We start from the raw sequence: 24,740 nt of genomic DNA, 5'->3' as shown, positions 1-24,740 counted from the left end.
AAGTAAGGACAGCACGAGACAAATCACCATTGGGAAGAAGAAGTACCGGAAGGCCAAGAAAGAGATAGCTTCTGAAACCATACAATCGATTAAAACTGTACGAATGATGTAAAGAATAAAGAGACAATTTGCCTAATATAGAGTAGGACGAAAAAGAAGAAGAATGTGCCTCTAGTAAAAATCTATTAAAAAATACCAACAAGACATCAAAGACTTTTACAGCAATACCAAGACCAATACTGAACCTGCAAGACTAAGACTAGACCGAGACCAAGGGTGTCTTGGTCTTTGTGTTGCATTGGCTCATAACTAACGCTTTATCTCAAACGGCTCGCAACCGCGGCATATAAAATTTACTTTTAATTGAGGGTACGTACCGAGCTGTGAATAGTCGCCAAATAATGTCAAAACTACATCACATCTAGTTTGTGGCAGTCAAATCGACAAAAGTCGCTCAGTCTGAACGTAGCCTTACTTACCTTGGAGGGCCTTATGAGAAAAGCGCCTTTCTCCTCTGTTTAATAAAGCTTCGTGTATGTCGGGTTTGAATATCGATTCGTACACCTCTCGGCGATTTGCTAAATCATTTAAGCGATACTCTCTCAGGTTCTCCACTGGTACAGCCTGTAAGAAAATAATAAGTTCAAAACTTAAAAAATATTTATGACATGAAAATATTTTTCGTGCCGGTGGGTGTAGATATACAGTATGTCTCCAGATTGTCTTTACAAGAAAAAAACTTTTTCATTATCGACATTTTAAGAATAATGCATTGTTCATAAAAATTTTTGCTTGTTCTAAAATCGTCAATCGCATTTATATTTTTCCAAATTTCCATACCGTTTTAGGGAAGATTAAGGAAAATATGAAAATACGGTTGAATTTTTTCACCCTATAAGGTGAATCACGGCGATGGTGCCTCCATAGACGTCTATGGAGAATCGCTAAATTTCGATCTTTGATGTTCCATCTATCTAAAATATTTTCAGGGTTATAATGTCGTTGCATCATTTGAAAAATAGTAGTATGTTCGTTACCTTATATCTCGATAATTTTTCTATTACGCTATCCTACACCTATCTCTTATATATAGTTTTCGAGATAAAGAATAAAATATGTGTAAAACCGACAAAAACATGATTTTGAATAAGCATTGCTAGAATTATGAAATGAACATTTTTAAAGTTGAAATTTGGGTTATAAGTTATCAAAAGTAAGTCAATATATTCCATGTGTCTAAATTAACTGATTGGATATTACACAGGAGAAGCAAAAAAAGATATTTATTTCAGTTTGTTATAAAATAGTCGAAATCGTTGTTATTTTAAATTCAACTCTAACCCTAAAGACTAAACCTTCCCGTATTTTAAGCAGAGCTATTTAAAAATTAATAATTCTATTAAGGGCCGGTTCTAAAAAGCAAGTATATACCAGGTATAACCAATTCTTGGAATATATATAAAAATTTCCGTTCAACAAGTATAAAATGTTCGGAGAATAATTATTCGGAATTTATAATTGCTTGGTAGAATCGGCCTTAATAGTTGCATTTCATGGTACAAAGAAAACAAAGTATGATCGATAGCGGCCCCAATTTCGTTAAATTTGCGCATACCACCTGTGACGTCATACGCCATACAAAAAATATCCATATTGTGCAATTGCCACTAAAAAAAAAAGGCCTAAAATAGGGAAGAATTAGGACATAACCCTAAAAGTTATGTCAAATCATCGTGCCTGACATTTGAAAAATTATTTTGACATTTATCTGTTTGACAATTTGAAATTGGCGCGCGGAACTTGCCGACCAATGGTGCCGTTTATCACCTGTGACGTAGTGACCAATCTGCGCAATATCATACCTTTTATTCTTTGTATCATGGTTGCATTTCAAGAATTTCGTTTCCATGACAATTTTATAAACTTAGCAAGGAATGTCAAATGGATACATATAAAGTTTGAATATTTGTCAAGGTAACAACTTTCTTTAAATGACACAATTATAATAGAATAATAAACTTTTAAATGACTTTACTGAAAAAGGCAGTAGGTTTAGGAACATAATATATCGTTGAAAAGCAATTCTTATATTTCGGTTTTTTAAATAATATACATAAGCTTAAATTCAAAATAACAATTATTTGAGAAATTTTATAACAAACGAAAATAGATATATATTTTTATCTCCCTTTTTGAAATTCAATGGGTTGATTTAGACAGATTGAACATGTCGACTTTCCTTAACCTATAAACCAAATTTCAGCTTTCAATACGCCGAATTTATGATTTAAACAACGCTTACTGAAATTATATTTTTGTCAATTTTAGAAACCTCTATTTTTTTATCTCAAAAACTATTAAAAATCGGTATAGGTTAGTATAATACTGAAATTATAAGATATGAAAGTAGTATAGAAAAATGTAATAATATACCAGGTGTTCCAATTAAAATAATAAAGATGCTACCTACCACTTTTATTATGCCGCCGCAACACTGTGACGCTGAAAATAATTTATACAGATGGAGAAGTTGCCTTTATTCAAAAATCATCATATTTTCAAGAAAATTTTATCACCACTACCCTATAAACGTGTAACTTACCACGCCGTGAATCGCCCTATATATTAATTGGTATTAGTTTCCTGGTTTACCCGAATAAATCTCGCTCTTATTAACTTAGTCTAGACTGAAAGATATTACACTTTACGAATTCGCATTCATAACATCTGACCCTAATATAAAAAATTCGTGGGGCCTGGCGAGCAGCAGGTGGACTTGAACTGTTTAAGCCCTCGGTATTTAAATGCCAAAAACAAATCGTTAGGCCCAATTTTAAACAGGATTAATAAAGCAGCACGCTTCATAGTAGGAGAGCCCAAGCTGTGATTTTGCAATTTGAAATTAGACTTCAAACAGTGATATTAGTTTTCTTTTATATCCACTAGAAACAGGCGTTTCCCTTTAAAAGTGTCAAATTTCCCCACACTCGACATACTCCTCCACTAGTAAAAGAACTTACATTATATCTTAACTTTTTTTTAGTGTCTAATTTTCAAAATACGATAGGCTCCCACAACAGTCGAGTAAATCCTCCTTTAGCCTATCTTGGGCTCCCGTATTATAAATCTTCTTACTTTTAGGAATGGCGTATTTTAGCAGAAGTAAATAATTTAGCGAGCTTTTAGATTGAGTAAAAATAAAACATTACAAAACACAAAATTAATTTATATTTGAATAAAGTTTTATATTCAATAATACTTTGTCTATACCGGTTTTTTTTCTTTTTGTCTGATTTTTTTGCCACTTCATCAATTTTTGTTTGTTTTCTTATTTTTTTAAATGTACCTTTGGAGAGTTTACACAAATCTTATATTTTTTTATTTATAATTTATAAGAGTTTATTGACTCGGTAAATATTATTGTCATAATTCTGCAAAATAATTAACGTTTTTTAATATAGATCACATTTTAAATTAGAGATTAGTTTACCGGGGGCTTTTCAAAAGTGTATTTTGAAAATACTACTTTATAATATTTTAATTTTTTCAGAACAACAAGATTTTGTATGTTACTATATAACGTAAATTAGGATTGATTGACGTAGTATATAGTTGGGGGTTGAAACCTTTAGTTTTACTCAGCAAAATAAAACACTAAATCACCACAATAACCAAAACACTTTTACTTTTGCACTGGACGCGCGTTTCGTTAACCATGTTAGCATCATCAGTAGGTGATTAAAACTCATTTTTCATCACTCAGTTTTAATCATCTGCTGATGATGCTAACATAATTAGCGAAGCGCTGGTCCAGTTTAAAAGTAAAAGTGTTTTGGTGTATTGTGGTGATTTAGTGTTTTATTTTGTTGATTAACGTATTCAATAGCTGAGGCTGAGGTACCCGTGAGGTGTAGGCTGGAGGATCTGTCATTTTCTCCACCTCTTTAACTTGATCTCTCCTTAAATCTGATACCCGTGTTGTCCCGTATCTATAATAGAGGATATGTCCCTCTTTCTCTATTGCAGCCTTGGATTTGAGGTCAATTTCTACTGTGAGGTCCTAAGATGGTAATGGGAATCATCACTATTTGTCTATAAAATATTTTTAAATCACTCCCTTGCCAAAAAAAAATCAATTGTTTTTGGTCACTTCTTGTTTCACCGGAAATTATTACAACTTTTGATTTTTAAATGAAACCCTCGGTACTATATTTGATAGAAAATAACATTCTGAAGAGTAGACATATCCTATGTCATCTTTGGACGTATTCGTAGTTTGTAACGGCCATAAAATATAACGACAATTTGACCCAGAACTATGAGCTACCAAATTATTCGTAAAAAATACTTTTTCCAACTATGCTAATGAACCACCTCGTTCCAAAAATGATATATATGATTAAATAAACGATTTGGCATCTCTTAACTGGCCAGGATAAGACAAGAAAACATTAGACGATCAAATCTATTTTTCCAAGGCTCCTTGAATAAAAATTAGTGTTTTTAACACAGCCATGGTACTAGATTGAAATATAAAATACATTTTTATTTAAACAAGTATGTCAAATATTCACATATGATGTCATTCTATACAGAATGTCATTTTCCACGGTAAAAAATAAAAAATAACGAGGGTGCCAAAAGTTATTTCCACTGTAAAGTATTTCCAAAAATAATAATAATAAGTAATTTAATCCTGATTGATGTTATCTGAAAAATAAAAAACTAAGGTGGTGACTCACTTTTGAAAACACCCTGTATAAATATTTTCTTAGTAGAACGCAGATGATAAAAAATTAATTTATTTCCAAATTAGAATATATAACTTTCCACATTCTTGAAGGTCGTTATGGCAATGCAATGAAAAAAATATCAAATATCGTTTCTACTTGATAATATTTGCGATATTAATTAAATACACACATTGGATATATTTTTCCTGAAACCGAAGATTTATTGGTTATCGATTGCAATAGCCCTCTTAACCCAATATTATTCTTTATTCAAAATAAAAAAAAATATATATCAAAAAAATATGATAGAGTTGAACATTTGTTTTTTATTCAATTGTCTTTTGTAATATTTGCAGGATTACGTCAAATTCTATTTTGTATTCAGTAAAAATCCAGGTAGATATAAAGTCCAAACACTCAAAAAAACGAAAATAACATGCATATTAATCGTTTTGCATCGGTCAGAATATTGAAATAAATAAACTAGGTGATATAAAAACTGAATATACAAAAATTTTGTTCAGTGATTTAAATCGTTATTAAAGTAATAAAGACAAACATGATATCCGTATAACGCTTTAAAATGTACACGTCAATATTCTGTACAATAAGCTAATATTTCTATTTTTGTAACATAAATATCAACAAACCAATTTTGATGCGAGTTGTAATAAAATATAAATTTCCGGCTACTAGGGAAATGAAAATAACTTTCGTTGCACATCATAATACGACCACCAGCAAACTCAATAAGAAGACGCATGGTGTCACTGATGACGTGCAACGAAAGTTGTTTTAATTTCCCTTGTTAATTCGGATTAATAAATATGAAAGAATAAAATAATATGTAAACATTCATACTTTATGTGCCAATTAGATTTTACTTGCTAAATTTTAAGTATGGCCTGTGAAAGAAAAAAAATCTTAAGTCACTCTAAGCTACAGAAATGGACTTTCGGAGGCACGCGGCCGAGAGCTCGAAACTGGATAGAGTAAGAAATGAGAGAATTCAGATCATGGGCGTTAATCACAGAATAACAAAAGATATAAAAATTAACCCTCCCAGGTGGTACGGGCACGTACAAAGAATGGAAGAGAGCAGAATCCCAAAGAAAGTACTCAATTGGACACCACCAGGTAAAAGAAAGAGAGGGAGACCTATACGGTCTTCCCGCCGAAACTGCCTTCCCAATCTTGATGATTCTTTTTTTAAATGAAAAGTATATATGTCTAGATTTGTTATGAAGTATTTTTAAATTGTTGACTGGCTATTTGTTTGTGTAAATCGACTAAATATTAAAACATACCTGAAAAACACCTACACACAATACCTCCAGAAATAAATTATTTGTCATTGTCAGTGGTTTGTCAGTTAGATCGTCAATATTCTGTACAATAAGCTAATTTTTTATTTTTGTAACATAAATATCAACAAACCAATTTTGATGCGAGTTGTAATAAAATATAAATTTCCGGCTACTAGGGAAATGAAAATAACTTTCGTTGCACATCATAATACGACCACCAGCAAACTCAATAAGAAGACGCATGGTGTCACTGATGCGTGCAACGAAAGTTGTTTTAATTTCCTTGTTAATCGGATTAATAAATATGAAAGAATAAAATAATATGTAAACATTCATACTTTATGTGCCAATTAGATTTTACTTGCTAAATTTTAAGTATGGCCTGTGAAAGAAAAAAAATCTTAAGTCACTCTAAGCTACAGAAATGGACTTTCGGAGGCACGCGGCCGAGAGCTCGAAACTGGATAGAGTAAGAAATGAGAGAATTCAGATCATGGGCGTTAATCACAGAATAACAAAAGATATAAAAATTAACCCACCCAGGTGGTACGAGCACGTACAAAGAATGGAAGAGAGCAGAATCCCAAAGAAAGTACTCAATTGGACACCACCAGGTAAAAGAAAGAGAGGGAGACCTATACGGTCTTCCCGCCGAAACTGCCTTCCCAATCTTGATGATTCTTTTTTTAAATGAAAAGTATATATGTCTAGACTTGTTATGAAGTATTTTTAAATTGTTGACTGGCTATTTCTTTGTGTAAATCGACTAAATATTAAAACATACCTGAAAAACACCTACACACAATACCTCCAGAAATAAATTATTTGTCATTGTCAGTGGTTTGTCAGTTAGATCGTCAATATTCTGTACAATAAGCTAATATTTTTATTTTTGTAACATAAATATCAACAAACCAATTTTGATGCGAGTTGTAATAAAATATAAATTTCCGGCTACTAGGGAAATGAAAATAACTTTCGTTGCACATCATAATACGACCACCAGCAAACTCAATAAGAAGACGCATGGTGTCACTGATGACGTGCAACGAAAGTTGTTTTAATTTCCCTTGTTAATTCGGATTAATAAATATGAAAGAATAAAAAAATATGTAAATATTCATACTTTATGTGCCAATTAGATTTTACTTGCTAAATTTTAAGTATGGCCTGTGAAAGAAAAAAAATCTTAAGTCACTCTAAGCTACAGAAATGGACTTTCGGAGGCACGCGGCCGAGAGCTCGAAACTGGATAGAGTAAGAAATGAGAGAATTCAAATCATGGGCGTTAATCACAGAATAACAAAAGATATAAAAATTAACCCACCCAGGTGGTACGAGCACGTACAAAGAATGGAAGAGAGCAGAATCCCAAAGAAAGTACTCAATTGGACACCACCAGGTAAAAAAGAAGAGGGAGACCTATACGGTCTTCCCGCCGAAACTGCCTTCCCAATCTTGATGATTCTTTTTTTAAATGAAAAGTATATATGTCTAGACTTGTTATGAAGTATTTTTAAATTGTTGACTGGCTATTTCTTTGTGTAAATCGACTAAATATTAAAACATACCTGAAAAACACCTACACACAATACCTCCAGAAATAAATTATTTGTCAGTGGTTTGTCAGTTAGATTATATATCAAGTTTTTAGATATTTTAGGGATCAGTTCATACAGCCAGCTTTAGATACATAAATATTAGAACAAAGGTTCGTTTAAACGACATTAGTGAATTAGCTACACAAAGCGATTTTAGGAAATTCATCCTCTTAGAGAGTAAAATTATGTCGGAACAATTTGTTGTATGAAAATTCCTTACTATGTGGCCTAGAAGAAATCCTACAAAAAAGAATTAGAAGATATTTTTGAAATTCATCAACCAAATGGGTAAAGTTAGTAAAAATTTATATAAAAATTGGTGACCTCTGGATTATACACATAAAAATTGGCATAAAGGATCGTTTAAAAAGACATGAGTTAATTATTTGAATAAAGCGATTTTATGAAATGTATAATCTTAGGGAGTAGAATAGGGAATGAAAGTTTGCTGTACGAAAATGCATTACTATAACATCTAGCAGTATAAAATGTTATACAAGGGTTTATTTAGTGACACATCAATAATATAAACGAAATATTTCTTCTTCAATTATCCTTCAAGGAATAAAAAATAATTGTAAATAGAGTATTAGTGCTCTTAATAAACCAAAAAAGAGATGAAAAATAAAAAAAATATCAAGAGAGTATATTAAGTAAAGCGACAATTGAAAATTTCAAATATTCATTTGAAAACTTCATATTTCAAAACTATTTATTTTAGTAATACAGTTTATATGGGACCATAGGTAGGGGCTCTATCTATAGAGGGTAAATAATCATTTCACTATTTATTATTTTGGAGAGATTTTAGTTTTTCAGATTTGGCAAAATTTCTTTGAAATTGACTTTGGTTCGATTTCGAAAATAATCTATATATAAATAAGAAATAAAAAAGCCCTGGAAGATCGCCGTCCACCCTCTATCCAACCATACATAATTAGTTTCAGTCACGGGAAGTAGTTAGAAAAATTAAAAAAGTGTTAAAAAAGCAAGATTTCAAAAACATTTTGTGGCCACAATTGAACTTCTTTGAAATACTTTGATTTCGATAACTTCTAGAATTATTAAGATTTTTTATTTCAGACGGCTCTAATCAAAAGTTTTATTTTTTGGTATACAAAGTGTGTCATAAAGTCATATACAGGCGATGAAAAATTAAAAACGGTTGTTAAATTTTCGAATTTTCTTAAGTAGGTACATAATAATATTTAAAGAGAATAAAAAATGCTCTTGAAATTGGAATATTGACGGCTTTTATAAATTTTAAGTAAAGAATATAGTAGTCAAAAATAACAATATCGATTTTTTGTCAAGCGAGTCTTAAAGAAAATTTGGAATTTTTGAAAAACCTTTTGGATTTTTTAGTTTTTTAGTTAAAAACCATAATTTCTTGATAATATGGCAACATAGATAGGTAGTAGATTAAGTTTACAAAACAGGAAACCCGAAAAGCTGCAGTGGTTCTCAAAATTTAAGCAAAAATATTTTTTTGGAAATTTTTAAAGTAAAATAACTCAGTTATTTTGGAGTTATTTGAAAAACGGTAAAGAGAAAATATGGTTTTTTTATCGAGATCTACGAGCCCTGAAAATATTTGCACTTATTACCCTGCACAAGACTTATTGCACAAGACTTGCCCTGTATAATACCCAGAAAATCGACAATTGATAACTTTCATATGAAATACGAGTAGCTCTAAAACTCTTAAAAACATAGTTTAAATAGGGCATTTGTAAGGCTCACTAGCTCTATATACAAAGTAAATTATTTAAATCAATGCATGAACTATTCGAGGTGTAATGCGAACGTAGTCGCGGGGAAAACCTAGTTTGTAATAACATCAAAATCAGTCAAAGTCGCAGTTTTCGAGATATTAACATATTTTAGTACGGGCGGCTATACGTGCCTCCCGGCGCCAATTTTTTGCATATAGAGTATTTAAACATTTTTATCAGTCTCAAATATTGGCCGTTTAATATTTCATATTGCATTTTCAACAGTAAATTTTTATCAAAGCCACCCAATGATTTTTCTCTCGTATTTTACCATTGAAAGAGCCATATGAAATAATACCGAGTATCTACAAATCCGTTAAAAATTTTGAAATACTCTAAATACAAAAAATGTTAATTTTTTAATTCTCCATCTAATAAAAAAATAATCTACAGGGTGGTGTGTTGTACTCATATATTAGGCTAGGATTATCTAAAGTGATCTGAAAGGAAGCCAAAAATGCAATAATATACAGGGTTTTTCATTTAAAAAATATCATACCGATCCACTCATATTTTTTGAGCCACTCTGTAGAAGCAAACATATTTATCCCGGACGCCTAAAAACCCTAATCCCTACTCATAAACGAGAAACACCCCAAATCACAAAATAGAGCACCCTGTACATGTATACTCCTGTAGATACTTAAATAACACAGTCGTAGTAAATTATTCTTAAGGCGGATTCTCACGACTGGCGTACTTGACAAGTACGCCAATATTTGCGTACTTGGCAAGTATCCCCACCAGTCTCCACTTTGTACTACATTGGCAAGTGTACTTGGCAAGTACGCCAATATTTGCGTATTTGCCAAGTACCCCTACAATCCTTGGCAAGTAAACAGTATAGTCGCATCGATGGATACTGGTCGTCCGGAAATTGTCGTTGCTAGTGATTCTTTTTTCTTTTTAAGTTCTTTTACTGTACACTGCAATACGATTTCTATGTTCTTTATGTTTGGCCATCCATATGAAGGGCTCATTTTCGTATAAATCCATAAATTCCAAAACAACATCATTTGAAGACTACACGGGAAAACCCAGTTTTGTCCGTTTTAATTGGAGCCGAGAAAAATGCAATTTAGTGTTTTTAAGGAAATATGTTATTTTCGGTTGAATAATTAGAAAAATATTTATATTACTACCAATTCTGAATTATTAATATTGTGAATTATCGCCATATTCTGAAATATTGAAATAAAAATCTAAATAGATAATCTAAAAAAAATAGTCAAAATGCAAAACAAAACAGCAGAAAACCAGAGATGTTCAATTAATTAAAGGTTGTATAAAACCTAAATCTAAACTATTATTTTTTTTGTTGAAAATTTATATTTAAGTAGGTTTTTATTACCATACATAAATTTATAACCATATTGATAACGAAAAAAATATTCCGTATATGCGTACATAAATTAATTACGTATGTGTATACCTTTAAGATTGTTACATAAGGATAATATTTTTCTATCGATCGTGTCAGATGATGTTTTTGAGAGATTTGTTGATTCATCTATGTTTTTCGGTCAGTCGAGATTATTGTTGTTTATTGTAAGCTTCGGCAAGTTTCGAGCGGAATAAATTTGTTTGTGTTTTTGATTTTCGACGTTTATTTTCTGTAATATCCCTTGTTTTAATAATATAATACTAATTGCAAGATGCATGCTTGTCGCCCATGCGTAAGTACATCTCTGGTTTTTGCCATTTACGCGTGGACTACTGTGGTTTTTCTTTTGTACGGCAAAATAACCAAGCTGTAATATCTCTGGGACTAAGCGTATTATTGCTTTCTTTTTTCGAATGACGTTAACATTTGTCTATAAAGTTGTATCTTAATTTCTATGAAAATGTGACATATCTGGTTTTTCCCGTGTAGTCTTCATTTGTCCACTCCATTTATTGCTGTGAAAACGATTTAGGTATGCCGCCAATATTGAAGTTATTAATGTAAATTTGATATTACATAATCTATTATTGTTTTAACGTTTTAAATTATCCACAATTAACTCGAAAAACACTACGATCCGGAAATAAATCGGACATACGCTATAACAGTAACATTATTTGCGCAGTCGTTTTTTTGCGCCTCGGCAAGTGTAAACAAAGCTGGCCCAGGCTGGCCAAGTATACTTGGCAAGTGTACGATTAATCGTTTGACTCGGGCTATATTTACCTACAGAGAGTGGGGACGCGACAAGTGACCAAGGAACCCATTCTCACGACATGGCAAGTATATTCCAATATCAAATGTTTGTCAAGTACGCCAGTCGTGAGAATCCGCCATTAGAAAACAGTTAAAGGGATCGCCGTATAATTTCAAATGCTCGCTAGCACACATACAAAATCAAACTAGATAAGCACTTGAATGCTAACCCTACTTTATTTCTTGGCTACTGTTCGTTCGAACAGAGTCTAAATAAAAGAACAGTAAGTAGTTTAGTATAGAGTGGATCTAACTGTGTAAAAATGCAGAGAATAATAGACACTCGTAAGGCGAGTAGAGTTTAAAAATGAACTTAGAAACAGCAGTGGATGATCTTGATTAAAAATTAACGCGGTAGTACCGTTAAATTAAAACTAGATTTTTCCCGCGACTTCATTCGCGAAGAAGGAATTCCTAGAAGGATGATTAGAAGAAGATACATTTCGTTCATATTATTGATGTTACTAATTAAACTCTTGTACAAATTGTTATACTTCTAAATGTTATAACAATGCACTTTCGTACAGCAAACTTTCATTCCCTATTCTACTCCCTAAGGGTATGAATTTCATAAATTCCTATGTCCAAATAATTAACTCATATCTTTTAAATGTTCCTTTGTGCAAATTTGTATGTGTATAATCCAGGAGTCACGAAGATTTATATAAATTTTTACTTTACCCATTTGGTTGATGAATTTCAAAAATCTCTTCTAATTCTTTCTTTAGAATTTCATTCTTCTAGACCCGATAATAAAGAATTTTAATACAAAAATTTGTTCGACATAATTTTACACTCTAAGAGGATGAATTTCCTAAAATTGCTTTGCGTGTCTAATTCACTAATCACTAATGTCATTTAAATGAACCTTTGTGCTAATATTAATATATCTAAAGCTCGCGGTATGAACTGTTCCCTAAAATATCTAAAAACTTGATATTTGATATATAATCTAACTTACACACCAATGACAATGACGAATAATTGATTTTTAAAGGTATTGTGTCTAGGTATTTTTCATGTATGTTTTAATATTTATTCGTTTTACATAAAGAAATGACGATTAAACGATATAAAAATGCTTCATAACAAGTATAGAAAAATATGCCTTTCATTTAAAAAAAGAATCATCAAGATTGGTGAAGCGGTTTCGGCGGGATGGATGTAACAAAAAACCCTTTGAGCTTTTATATATGTGTGGATTACAAAGTAGACACAGTAGAAATAAAATTGATATCTACGCTTGTTTACGTTTTATTTTAACCATATTAATTTCCCTGTGGGCATAAACTTGAATAATCTTGTTTTTTAAGATAATAAAATCATAAAGTAATCTAAAAAAAGAGGCAAAAAATCACTGGAAATTGAGGATTCTTTGTTGACCCAGAAAACGTTATTGCCTTTCTAGTAATCGTTACATATATTTACTTTTACATAATTCATTTCGTTTACGTAACATTTTAAATTGAAAATTTAAATAAAATTTATTACGGAATAAGAATATTGATTTTATCTACTGCTTTGTGAGGCAAAAAAATATTTTAACATCGTATTCATGTTTATGTAAAGGTCGATTTTAAAAGTTTTCAATTATTTTTATTCTCGCGCCAACTTACATTTATTTAAGCCGGGACCCCATTAGACTACTAGCCACGCTACACTATTCCACGTGAGCCCACGTGAGTTCACGTGTTGCAACCTGGAAAAGAGTGTACACATGAGATCTGGGACAGACAAATCGCCCACCACACGTGTGATAGCGTGGAATGGCGTGGCGTGAGCCCTAGTGTGTACGCAACACATGTAATTAAATGGAAAAACATACGAACATTCTTCATGACGTGGGGTGGCATGGCGTGGCGTGTGGCCCAATGGGGTTTCGGCTTTAAAAATTCTAGTAATTTGCACTCTATTCACGTAAAAGTACAATGGTCAAAAAATATAATATCCAGGGCAAGTTTTAAATAAGTGCAAATATTTTCAGGACCGGTAAATGTCGATAAAAGAAACATATTTTCTCTTTACTTATTACGTTTTTCAAATAAGTCCAAAGTAATCGAGTTTTTTACTTTAAAAATTTGGAAAATTTTTTTTTGCTAAATTTTGAGAACCACTTGATCTTCTCCGGATCTTCTTTCTTGTAAATTGAATCTACTACAGTAGAACTTCTATTAGATAGTTTGGATACATATTCGGATTACTGGAGGAATATTTTTATAATGTTATTGTTTCATACTCTTACTCTTATTACAAAATTTAAATACATTTTTATTTAAGCCAAAACGCAAAATGCTTTATAAATCATATTAAAACTTCTTTTTGTTCTTATAAATTTTGCTTATTGTACCTACATTAACCTACATGCACCCATAAGATAACTCAGTTATCTACTATACTTACTACAATATCCATATTAAATAACTACTAATGACCAGATAGTAACGGCCCAAGACAAGAAGACATGACCAGAAAACTGATAGAAGAATACCAGAAGTAAGGACTGGAGTTTTTAAAACTGAATTATTACCTATTCTCACAAAAGGACGGGTTGACTTAACTAAACTTCTCTCGTACCGCCACGTCGAGTGCCTCTCTTAATTCATAAGTTCTTTTGTAAACCTTATTTTTAACCATACCGCATAAAAAATATAAAATGGATAGGTCAGGTGATCGAAGAAGCCCATGCAATTAGTCCACCTCTTCCTATCCCTGAGTTTATATTATTATGATATCAATAATTTTTAACATTTCTTTCATTATGCGGGGAGGGGCATAATGAAAGTCATTTTGGAAACACTCTATTGATGCGCGAGTATCTACACGCTTTTCTTCATTTGAGAAATTCATATTTACAATTTTTGTTTATTTTAATTTATAAAGTTTGAATATGACAGCTTCACATTTCTGAGAGTAACGGCGATTGAACTTGTTTCCATGGCTAACTAAGTGAAATTGTTTAAACATGATAAGAAATGGCTATAACTCGGTAATTTTTCGAAGAAAACATATTATAGCTTATATCGCTAAAAAGCTTAAAAAATGCCGCTTTTTATGAAGTCATGGCCAACAATGGTTTCCATTTAAAAAAACATATGTTTGTGTGATATGTCAAAAATGACAGGCTTTAGAAAAAAACAGAGGACACGATCTCATTAAGGATGTGATTATCTACAACTTTTATCTGAAAACTTTCTGTCTAAAATAGCTTATAATAGAATTAGGGACAATTTTTAAAATAGCCGAAATTTGTTTTTTTCAAAATATCTAGTAAGCCATGAACTTTTTCATAAATCTGAAAGGCACATATTTATGACCCCACAAAACTGCAATTCTTTCCCCATTTAACCGACTCTCTATCTCCAGTAGTTTCCAAGATACCCATAGAAAACATCGTAGGAAACTCACCCTGTATATTTAGGGGTAAAAATCGCAAGTAAAGGGAGATGCAAAGAAGAAATCGAAGAACGAATTGGTGAAGGCAGAAAGGTTAGGTATCTCGGATCATCTCGGAAATATCTCGAATCACAGAAAGAACTGATCTATAACGCGATTCTGTAATGCGTAATGTTATATGGTTCTGAGGTATGGCGGTTAAGCGAAAAACATAAAAAGAAGTTGTTGTCGAACCGAAATGGACTTCTAGACAGAATTAGGAACGAGAGAATACGTGATAAAATGAAGGTGGAGGGTAACATTGTACAGGGTGGGTCAAATTCGACGCTTTTAAATGGAAACGCCCTTTTCTATAGGAGATAGACAAAAACTAATATCGGTGTCTGGGGCTCAATTTTTGTCAAAAACATGATGGTGAAAACCGCATATCGATATCTGTTACCGTTTCGGAGCTACGGGGTGTTTTTCAAAAATATGCATTTTTAACAAATCGCTGTAACTTTTTTGCTATAGAAAATTTTGTATTTTTATGAAAACATTTCCAAAGCACCTTTTTACGTAGAATTTAATGGTTTAATTATAATTTTTTTAAAATTAATAATTTAAGAATTATCAACAGAAAATTTGATTTTTTATATGGGACACCCTGTATATTTTTAATTTATTGAAAAGAATTTAAAATTACCTTTCCAAAAATATAACACACTTGATATTTTGCTCGATTCCTCTTCAAGATATTGAGTATATAAAAATTCGCCCGCTTTAAATAAGTAGGCTTTGAACGGCACCGGCTGTAATGCAAAAAAATTCTAGCTGTGAGCATCAATTAAAACGAAAATAATATTTGCTATGAGAGATGCAGAATTTTATAACAATTTAAAATATATTTAACCAACATCAACACATTTAAACTATATCTAATAACAATAAAAATAAATAGCAAACCAAGACATGAGATTTTGCTACAGGTGTTCGACATATCAACCGACGTCTGTTATGGACAGACGGGGCAGTTTTTGAACATTTCTCGCGGAATTCATTAACTCAGTGGTGGTGAAAGATACCCTCTCATAAAGTATTTCTAATTCTTGTCGAGATTGGAAGAATAAGGAACATTTATTCTTCCGCAAATATATCCATAGGATTAAATCCATGCGCACTAAGTCAGGCGGCCTCGACGGCCAACGGCCGGGATCTTAGTTAGCTATCTAATTATTCTTGAAATTGGCTGCAAAAATTTGCTGATAACTTCGCTTTGCTGATAACGTTAAAATTTGCTTAAACAGCGTTCAGAGGCGGTGAGTCGTCTTGCTGAAAAAATATGTTTTCGAGTTCCATTAAGGGCATTTCATCAATAAGGGGTTCAAAGCCTACTAGTTAAAAGTGGCGAACTATGAAAAATGCTGTATTTCGAAGGGGATTATAACAAAATATCAAGTGTGCTATATTTTTGGAAAGGTAATTTTAAATTCTTTTCAGTTAATTAAAAATATAGAGGGTGTCCCAAATAAAAAATCAATTTTTCTGTTGATAACTCTTTAATTATTAATTTAAAAAAAAATATACTTAAACCATTAAATTCTACGTAAAAAGGTGCTTTGGAAATGTTTTCATAGAAATACAAAATTTTCCATATTAAAAAAGTTACAGCGATTTGTTAAAAATGGACATTTTTGAAAAACACCCCGTAACTCCGAAACGGTAACAGATATTGATGTGCGGTTTTCACCATGTTTTTCATTAAAATTGAGCTCCAGACACCGATATTAGTTTTCGTCTATCTTATAGAAAAGGGTGTTTCCATTTAAAAGCGTCGAATTTGACCCACCCTGTACAAGATATACAAGAAAAACAACTGCAGTGGTACGGCCATGTACAACGAATGGCTGACGACAGAATACCAAAGCAAGTGTTGCAGTGGACACCTACAGACAGACGTATACGAGGCCGACCTCGTATACGAAGGATTTCCTGGAATCAAGGAATCGAGAGAGCCATATCGAAAAGGAACCCACTACTTAACGTTAAAAACCGGATACATAGTAATTACTGAGGTAACTACGCACCCCTTAATACACATTAAATACTTATACATAAAAATGTCAACAAATGTGAAATTAATATTTAATTTGAATCGAATTGTTTGATTTGAATTAACTGGTTTTTAAAAAATTAATCGATTTTTATCTGCATACATACTTATCGATTTTACTACCTCAACAGTCTTCCCTTTTACCCCTTTCACAAGCAAAATATCTTGCTTAGAAACATCGTTTTCTTCTGCCAAGTAAATATATTTTGACAAAGGTTTTACAACATTTCTAAGTTTTTAAGCATTGTTATTTTCTGTCTCACTTAAGTCATCATTTGTTTCCTTTGTTTCCATTACTTAGTATTTTCTATTCAATTTGTCTATGCCTATACTACAAAGAAGACTAGATACTGTATCTAACGGTCCACCGTCTAAGAAAAATGCGCACTTTCATTCATTTGCCTTTGAATTTTGTTGGCATCCGGAATGAAGAGGTGAAATATCAAAATTGTCCTGTTGATAAGAGACGCCGAACTACTGAAGTGTCCGATTTGATGCGTGTCCGAATTAGTGAAGTTCTGCTGTACCTATGTTGCCATATTGTCAAGAAATTATGTTTTTAACTAAAACTAAAAAAAAAATCAAAAAAAAAATCAAAAAATTTCAAATTTTCAATTTGTTTTTTTTTCGTAAATAAATCCTCATAGACATGTTTCTGGGGTCAATATTTACACTTATTTAAGACTCACCCCGTACATTTTAAAACTTAGTTTTGTTATTTTCTAAATCTTATAAAATAAGTATACAGGGTGGCGCCTCTCATACGCCGCGGAAGCTCCAAGGAGAACGGTAGTTTATATAGAAATGAAATTTTGGCAGCTTATGTAGGTTAACTGAAAGCATTTTATAAAAATATATAGAATTATACAGGGTGACCCCAAAAAAAGTTACACATCAAAGTTTTGTTTTTTTCTAATGGAACACCCTATATATTAATTGATTTTCGGATTGTAGGAAAAAAATGAAGGTGAGTTTTAATAAAGAAGCATATACCTAAAATCTAAGGATTTTGACATATTTCACAGTTTGTGAAAATAAAGAGTAAATTTTAAATTTCGATAACAGCTAGCTAAATTTTAGTTGACCTTGTATAGCCTGATATTTAATTACAGTAACCATTGTATGTTAAACCAAACTGAAATTTAATCCGAAAAGTTATACAGGGTGAGACAAAATTAATATGGAACATTAGTACTTTTAAAAGCAAGTTACTCCTTTATTTTAAATTGAACACCCAGTATATTTTTCCGGTGTTCAATGGGGAATTTATATATCTTCAAAATATTATTAAGGTTGCCTACCCCTCAAACAAAGATTTTCCCAGATATTTTAATTTTTATGTCAGTAAATCTTTATTATTTGAAAAAATCTAGGTGGCTGTGTGATATACCCTTTATTAATTTAACAAAAATTATTGATTGTGGAGTAAAATACTCAAGGGTAATAAAAAATACACGTTTAAAACAAATTTTAATTATTACAGTATTAAAACTAGATACAAACTTATAATTATGCGACAAAAATTAGCTGGATGAAATCAAATGCTCAAAATGCTTCCTTTCCTGTTAACTGCATAAAATGATACTCTTTTCAAAAGGATCTTTTCATTTTAAAAGGCATATGTGGAGTTCTACCTAAAAAGCAGCAATAATTTATCTCATGCTGTCGACACTAGTTGGTATCGAGTTGTTTAAACACTGTCTTTAACATATCCCCATAAAAAAACCCAGACTAGATAAAATCAGGAGCATTTAACTATTCTATTAATTGGTGAATGCACACTGCATTCACCAATTACCAAACCAAACCAAACTAATAGAATCATATCAATTCTCTCTGATGTAGGATAAATTTGCGTTTTCGGCAAATTCCTGAGAGTTTTTTTTGTTTTAACTGACAAAAAATGATAACTAGTTATTAAAGTTGAACTAATTAGACAGCTATGTTGAAGTAACGTCAGACATATCACAGCCACCTAGGTTTTATCAAATAATAAAGATCTACTCAGATCAAATCATGTAAATGAAAATATCTAGGAAAATCTTTGTTTGAGGGGTAGGCAACCAATAGTATTTTGAAGAGATAGGAATTCTCCATTAAATATCGGAATAATATACTGGGTGTTCCATTTAAAATAAGAGAGTAACATGCTTTTAAAGGTGACCAATGTTCAATATTAATTTTGTCTCACCCTGTATAACTTTCTGGATCAAGTTTTAATTTGATTTAAAGTAGAATAGTTAGTTTAACTACATATTAGGCTACACCGGGTAAATTCCAATTTAGGTAGCTTTTATTGTAATTTAAAAATTGTTCTTTATTTCTAGAAAATGATAAATATGTCAAAAACCTTACATTTTAGTCATATACTTCTCTTATAAAAATCACCTTTATTTTTCTCCTAGAATCCGAAAATCAATTAATATATCGCGTGTTCCATTACAAAAAACACAACTTTGATATGTAACTTTTTTTGGGGACACCCTGTAGAACTCTCTATATTTTTAAAAAGGGCCCTGAATTAACCTACATATATTCACAAAATTTCATTTCAATACAAACTGTTGTTCTCCTTGGAGCCTCCGCGGCGTATGAGAGGCGCCACCCTGTACAACCGTGGATCGCCACTTGAATATAATGCAGTAGTTTAAAATTAATGCTTCTAGATTTTTTTATTACAAATTACTCAAGTCTTCTAATAAAAATATGTTTTTACATTTTATTTAACTATTCATCTAAAAGTGTTTAGAAGTAGGTCACTTCAAATTTTAATATATCTTTTTATTAACATTTAAGAAACTTGGAGAATCCGGACGATATATTTTTAGAATTTTGTTAGACATTTTTTTCCTATACATAATATCAAAAGCGCCTTTTGAATAAATTTAATATCTAAAATATAATATGTACAGAGACATCATTTTAAGTGTCTCATTTAATTTATAATTTTTCTATTTCATATTTAAAGATATTAGATAGATTTTCTAATGTAGGAAACATAGTGTCCAAAACAAAACAAAACAAAAAAGTGTGGCATATCGTTGTACTCAGAAAACTGAGGATTTTCAAAACCCGAAAAAAAATTGCAGGTCCGTATTTAAAAAGAAATAAGTTGGTTATGTATCTCAAAAACTATTAGCTAATATCGAGGCTAATATAAAAATTTAAAATACCTTCGGATAGCCCTCATAAAGTTGCCAATTAGTTTTTCGATTTTCTCAAAAGTAACTACGGTAAAAATAAAATTAGTTATTTTTTCAAAAATCTCAGCAAGTCTTGATAATTTCGAAACTTTTTTGATACCAATGCTCGTATCTCGAATTTGTAGCACCCTGTATATATTTTATATATTTAATTAAATGTTATATACCGGGTGCGTCTCAAAAGTGGCTCACCCCTATAACTTTTTTTTATTTCTCAGTTAAAAAAACGAGATTTGTTATGTTAGTATATGACATAAATTAGGATTGATTGACGTATTGTATTCTATAGGAATAGGAAATGACTACAACTTTTTATTTTTAAATGGCACCCTCGGTATTTTTTTACTTTATTCGATAGAAAATAATACTCTGAATAGAATTACATATCGTATGTCAACTTTTGAGATTTTGGCACATGGTTTATTTGAAATTATAACATGCAATTCATAACGACAATTTGACTCGAAATACTAAATACGAAATACTGTATGTATCAAATTATTCGTAAAAAAAATCGTTTCCAAATATGCTAATGAGCCACCCTCGTTCCATTTGAAAAAATTGAGATATGATTAAAATACGATTTGGGCATCTTTTAACCTGCCAGAACAAGACACTAAAAACATTAGACGATCAAATATATTTTTCCAAAGCGCTTTTATTAAAAATTGGTGTTTTTAACATAGCCATGGCACTCTAGGTTGATATTTAAAATAAGGTTTTTTATTAAGCAAAATGTCAAAAGTTGACATATGGTATGCCATTCTATTCAGAATGTCATTTTCTATCTAATAAAGTAAAAAAATACCGAGGGTACCATTTAAAAATAAAAAGTTGTAGTTATTTTCGTTAAACAAGAAGTGACAAAAAACAGTTGAATACATCAATCAATCCTAATTTATGTTATATACTAACATACCAAATATCGTCTTTTTATCAGGAAAAAAATAAAAAAGTTATAGGGTTGAGCCACTTTTGAGACGCACCTGTATAATATATATACTAAATAAGACAAAAACAGCAATTTTAAAATTTATATTTTTATCCAAATTAGAGCGTAGCAAACATATTCCTAATAAAAAAAACTATTCCATAAAACATATAAAATTGTAAAAATACCACAATTTTCCAGTTATTTAATTTCACCAGCATTCATTTACCGATAAAAGTTTAAAATATTCGCATAAAGTATGCCGGTATTTCCAGAATCCGGATAACTAGCATTTTACTCACGTTCATACGCGAGCTTCAAAACTGACTTCGAAAAATCGGATAACGAAGAATTTGAATTTATCGAATTATTACTAACAACTTCTAAAATACTAAAATGATTCCTAAATGTTTCTTAAACCACTAAAATAATATAAAATAAAATAAATTCCTTAAATTTAAACACTTTAAAAAAGTGTATATATATATTTAATTACTTTTTAGAAGTTTTATATATGGATTTACCGTTCAAAGTCCAATTTTCATGTGTTTTATGGGGTTTCTCATTTATGAGTAGAGATACAAAAATGCGGTTTTTACATCACTACTGCTACTTTTTTATGAAACTAAAGATGTTATACACAAATTTGTCATAGCCTTCTTCGTTCCTGAAATACAGGGCGACACATCGAGTTCTCAACTTAGAATCTAGAAGCGTCATTATTTATTTGCTGGAAGCTGTCGTTTTCGAAATACGACCTAAACTTATGTTTGTTTTTTTTCAAATGGGACACCCTCTATATTATTTTATTTGTCTTGTTATGAGCTTTCTTAATATATCATCATCGTCATTATTCTCAGCTTATTCAACCATTTCCAATTTATTATGGTATAACTTCCCTAATATATTTTGATACTCTGCAGTTGGGCCCATTGATGTATACCGGGTGAGTTTCCTACGATATTCTCTATGGGTATCTCGGAAACTACTGAAGAGAGAGAGTCGGTTAAATGGGAAAAGAATTGCAGTTTTGTGGGGTCATAAACAAACGCCTTTCAGATTTTTGAAAAAGTTCATGGCTTACTAGATATTTCGAAAAAAAACATATTTCGGCTATTTTAAAAATTGTCCCTAATTTCATTATAATCTATTTTAGACACAAAGTTTTCAGATAAAAGTTGTAGATAATCACATCCTTAATGTGTACTGTCATTTTTGACATACCGCTTTTTTTAAATGGAAACCATAGTTAGAAGCCATGACTTCATGAAAAGCGCCATTTTCTAAGCTTTTCAGCGATATAAGCTATAAGATGTTTCTTTCGAAAAATTACTGAGTTATAACCAATTCATATCATTTTTAAACAATTTCATTTAGTTAACCATGGGGACAAGTTCAATCGCCGTTGCTCTCAGTAATGTGAAACTGTCACATCCAAACTTTGTAAATTAAAATAAACAAAAATTGTAAATATGAATTTTTCATATGAAGAAAAGCTTGTAGGATTATTTGTTCAACTTTTCTTGGCCCTACATTTTCGAGGATACGTTGACCGGTGAACGTTACTTTTTTAGAAAAGTTAAATTTAGATACCTTGCGCATCAATAGAGTGGTAGGTATCAATAGGAACTAAGGTAGTATCAATAGGAATTAACATGACTTTCATTATGACACTCCCCCTCATAATGAAAGAAATGTTAAAAATTATTTATATCATAATTATGCAAACTCAAGGATAGGAAGAGGTGGACCAATTGCATGGGCCTCCTCGATCACCTGATTTATCCATTTTACATTTTTTTATGCGGTATGGTTAACAACAAGGTTTACAAAAGAACTTATAAATTAAGAGAGGCACTCGAAGACGCGGTACGGGAGAAGTTTATTAAAGTCGACCGGCCGGCCGTTCTGTGCAAATACTTGTATACTTGTAGTTCAGTTTTAAAAGATGCATTTTATGTACTCAAAACAATGGCGATTTTTTAAACATTTGCTAAAATATTAAAAAAATTATAAAAACATTAAAATTTTCTTAAGTGTATGAGAAGTAGTAAAAAATAAACCCTGTATAATATTTTTTTTTAAGTTTTAGTCTCTGTATTCTGTCTTTTTATGTTATAAATCATAACAGAATAAGAATAACATACCAACTAAGTGAAATTAGTCAAGAAAGAAAAGAATTGGCTATAACTCAGTAATTTTTCGAAAAAAAAACATTATAGCTTATATCGCTGAAAAGCTTAAAAATGCCGCTTTTTATGAAGTCATGACCAACTATGGTTTCCGTTTAAAAAACATATGTTTGAGTCATATGTCAAAATTGACAAACTTTAGAAAGAATCGAAGAACACAAACTCATTAGGGATGTGATTATCTACAACTTTTATCTGAAATTTTTTTGTCTAATAGATTATATATATTTTTAAAATAGCCGTAATTTGTTTTTTTCGAAATATCTAGTAAGCCATGAACTTTTTCAAAAACCTGAAAGGCGCATATTTATGACCCCACAAAACTACAATTCTTTCCCCATTTAACCAACTCTCTATCTCCAGTAGTTTCCGAAATACCCATAGAGAACATCGTAGGAAACTCACCCTGTATTGTTGGCTACGCGGGCCCAAGTTATCCCTGCTAATTTCCTATCTTCTCCAGTCTTCTCCTATTGTCCTGCCCATTGCCACTTGAGAGATTTAATTCTGTGGATAAAATCTATAACATGGGTCTTTTTATCGTATCGACTTTATTCTTTTACGCTCCGTGCATATTTTGTTTCATTGAGCGTCGCGCGACCTGCAGTTTCTTAATAATGTCCGTTTTAAATATCCAGGTTTTGCATGCATAGGTCATGACTGGTGATAGTACACATTGGTCGAATGTTTTCTTTTCTAGATAGAATGTCATTCTAGATTTGGATATAATTGAATTTCTTCCATAAGTAAACCAAGCCAACTTAATTCTTCTGTTGATTTCTGGTTTTAGAGATCCCGAGCTGTGTATTAGTTGTCCCAAATATATATATTCTTCTATTGTTTAAAATTATAATATATTCTATACTTATTTTCATAAATAAAGTAAAAATGTTTTAAACTGTTTAATATAAATCAACCTAGTTTTAAAGAGTATTATTATTGTAGTTAAATTAATTTAACCAGGAAATTTTGCTTTGCATCGTATTGTCTTAATAATCTGCACTGAAAGTGAACATGTGCAGTTTATAGATAACACGGCTGTCAATCGAAGTTATTGATATTTTTGATGCATTTGTTCAATAATTCTACACACAGAAACTTAGAGTGAAATAGCAAATAACCTAATTGTGACGTGGAATTAATTATTTGATTGATTTGATTACCTAATTTAAACCAATGTTATTTTTATGTTGATTATGAAAGGTACATTATATTTTAGGAAGCTGGTAAAAAATCAAATGACATAAAAAATAAACAGAATATCCCATTTGAAAAAAAAAACGTAAAATTCACAAAAATGACGCCTCCTAACA

General features: G+C 31.1%; 1 protein-coding gene across 1 annotated transcript in view; it reads right to left on the bottom strand.

Annotated features, from left to right (window-relative positions):
- LOC115878414 (tryptophan 2,3-dioxygenase) overlaps positions 1-24,740 on the bottom strand; it is an 84,639-nt gene that overhangs the window by 13,099 nt on the left and 46,800 nt on the right. The window contains exon 6 of the mRNA XM_030894928.1: positions 480-624. Coding sequence (XP_030750788.1) covers positions 480-624 — 145 coding nt within the window. The remainder of the gene's footprint in view (positions 1-479; positions 625-24,740) is intronic.

Source organism: Sitophilus oryzae, unplaced genomic scaffold (assembly GCF_002938485.1).
Source record: "Sitophilus oryzae breed Bouriz unplaced genomic scaffold, Soryzae_2.0 scaffold_1508_pilon_pilon, whole genome shotgun sequence".
Taxonomy (NCBI): Eukaryota; Metazoa; Arthropoda; class Insecta; order Coleoptera; family Curculionidae; genus Sitophilus; species Sitophilus oryzae.
The sequence above is the reverse complement of the archived record's forward strand: the minus strand, read 5'-3'. Positions and strand labels throughout refer to the sequence as shown.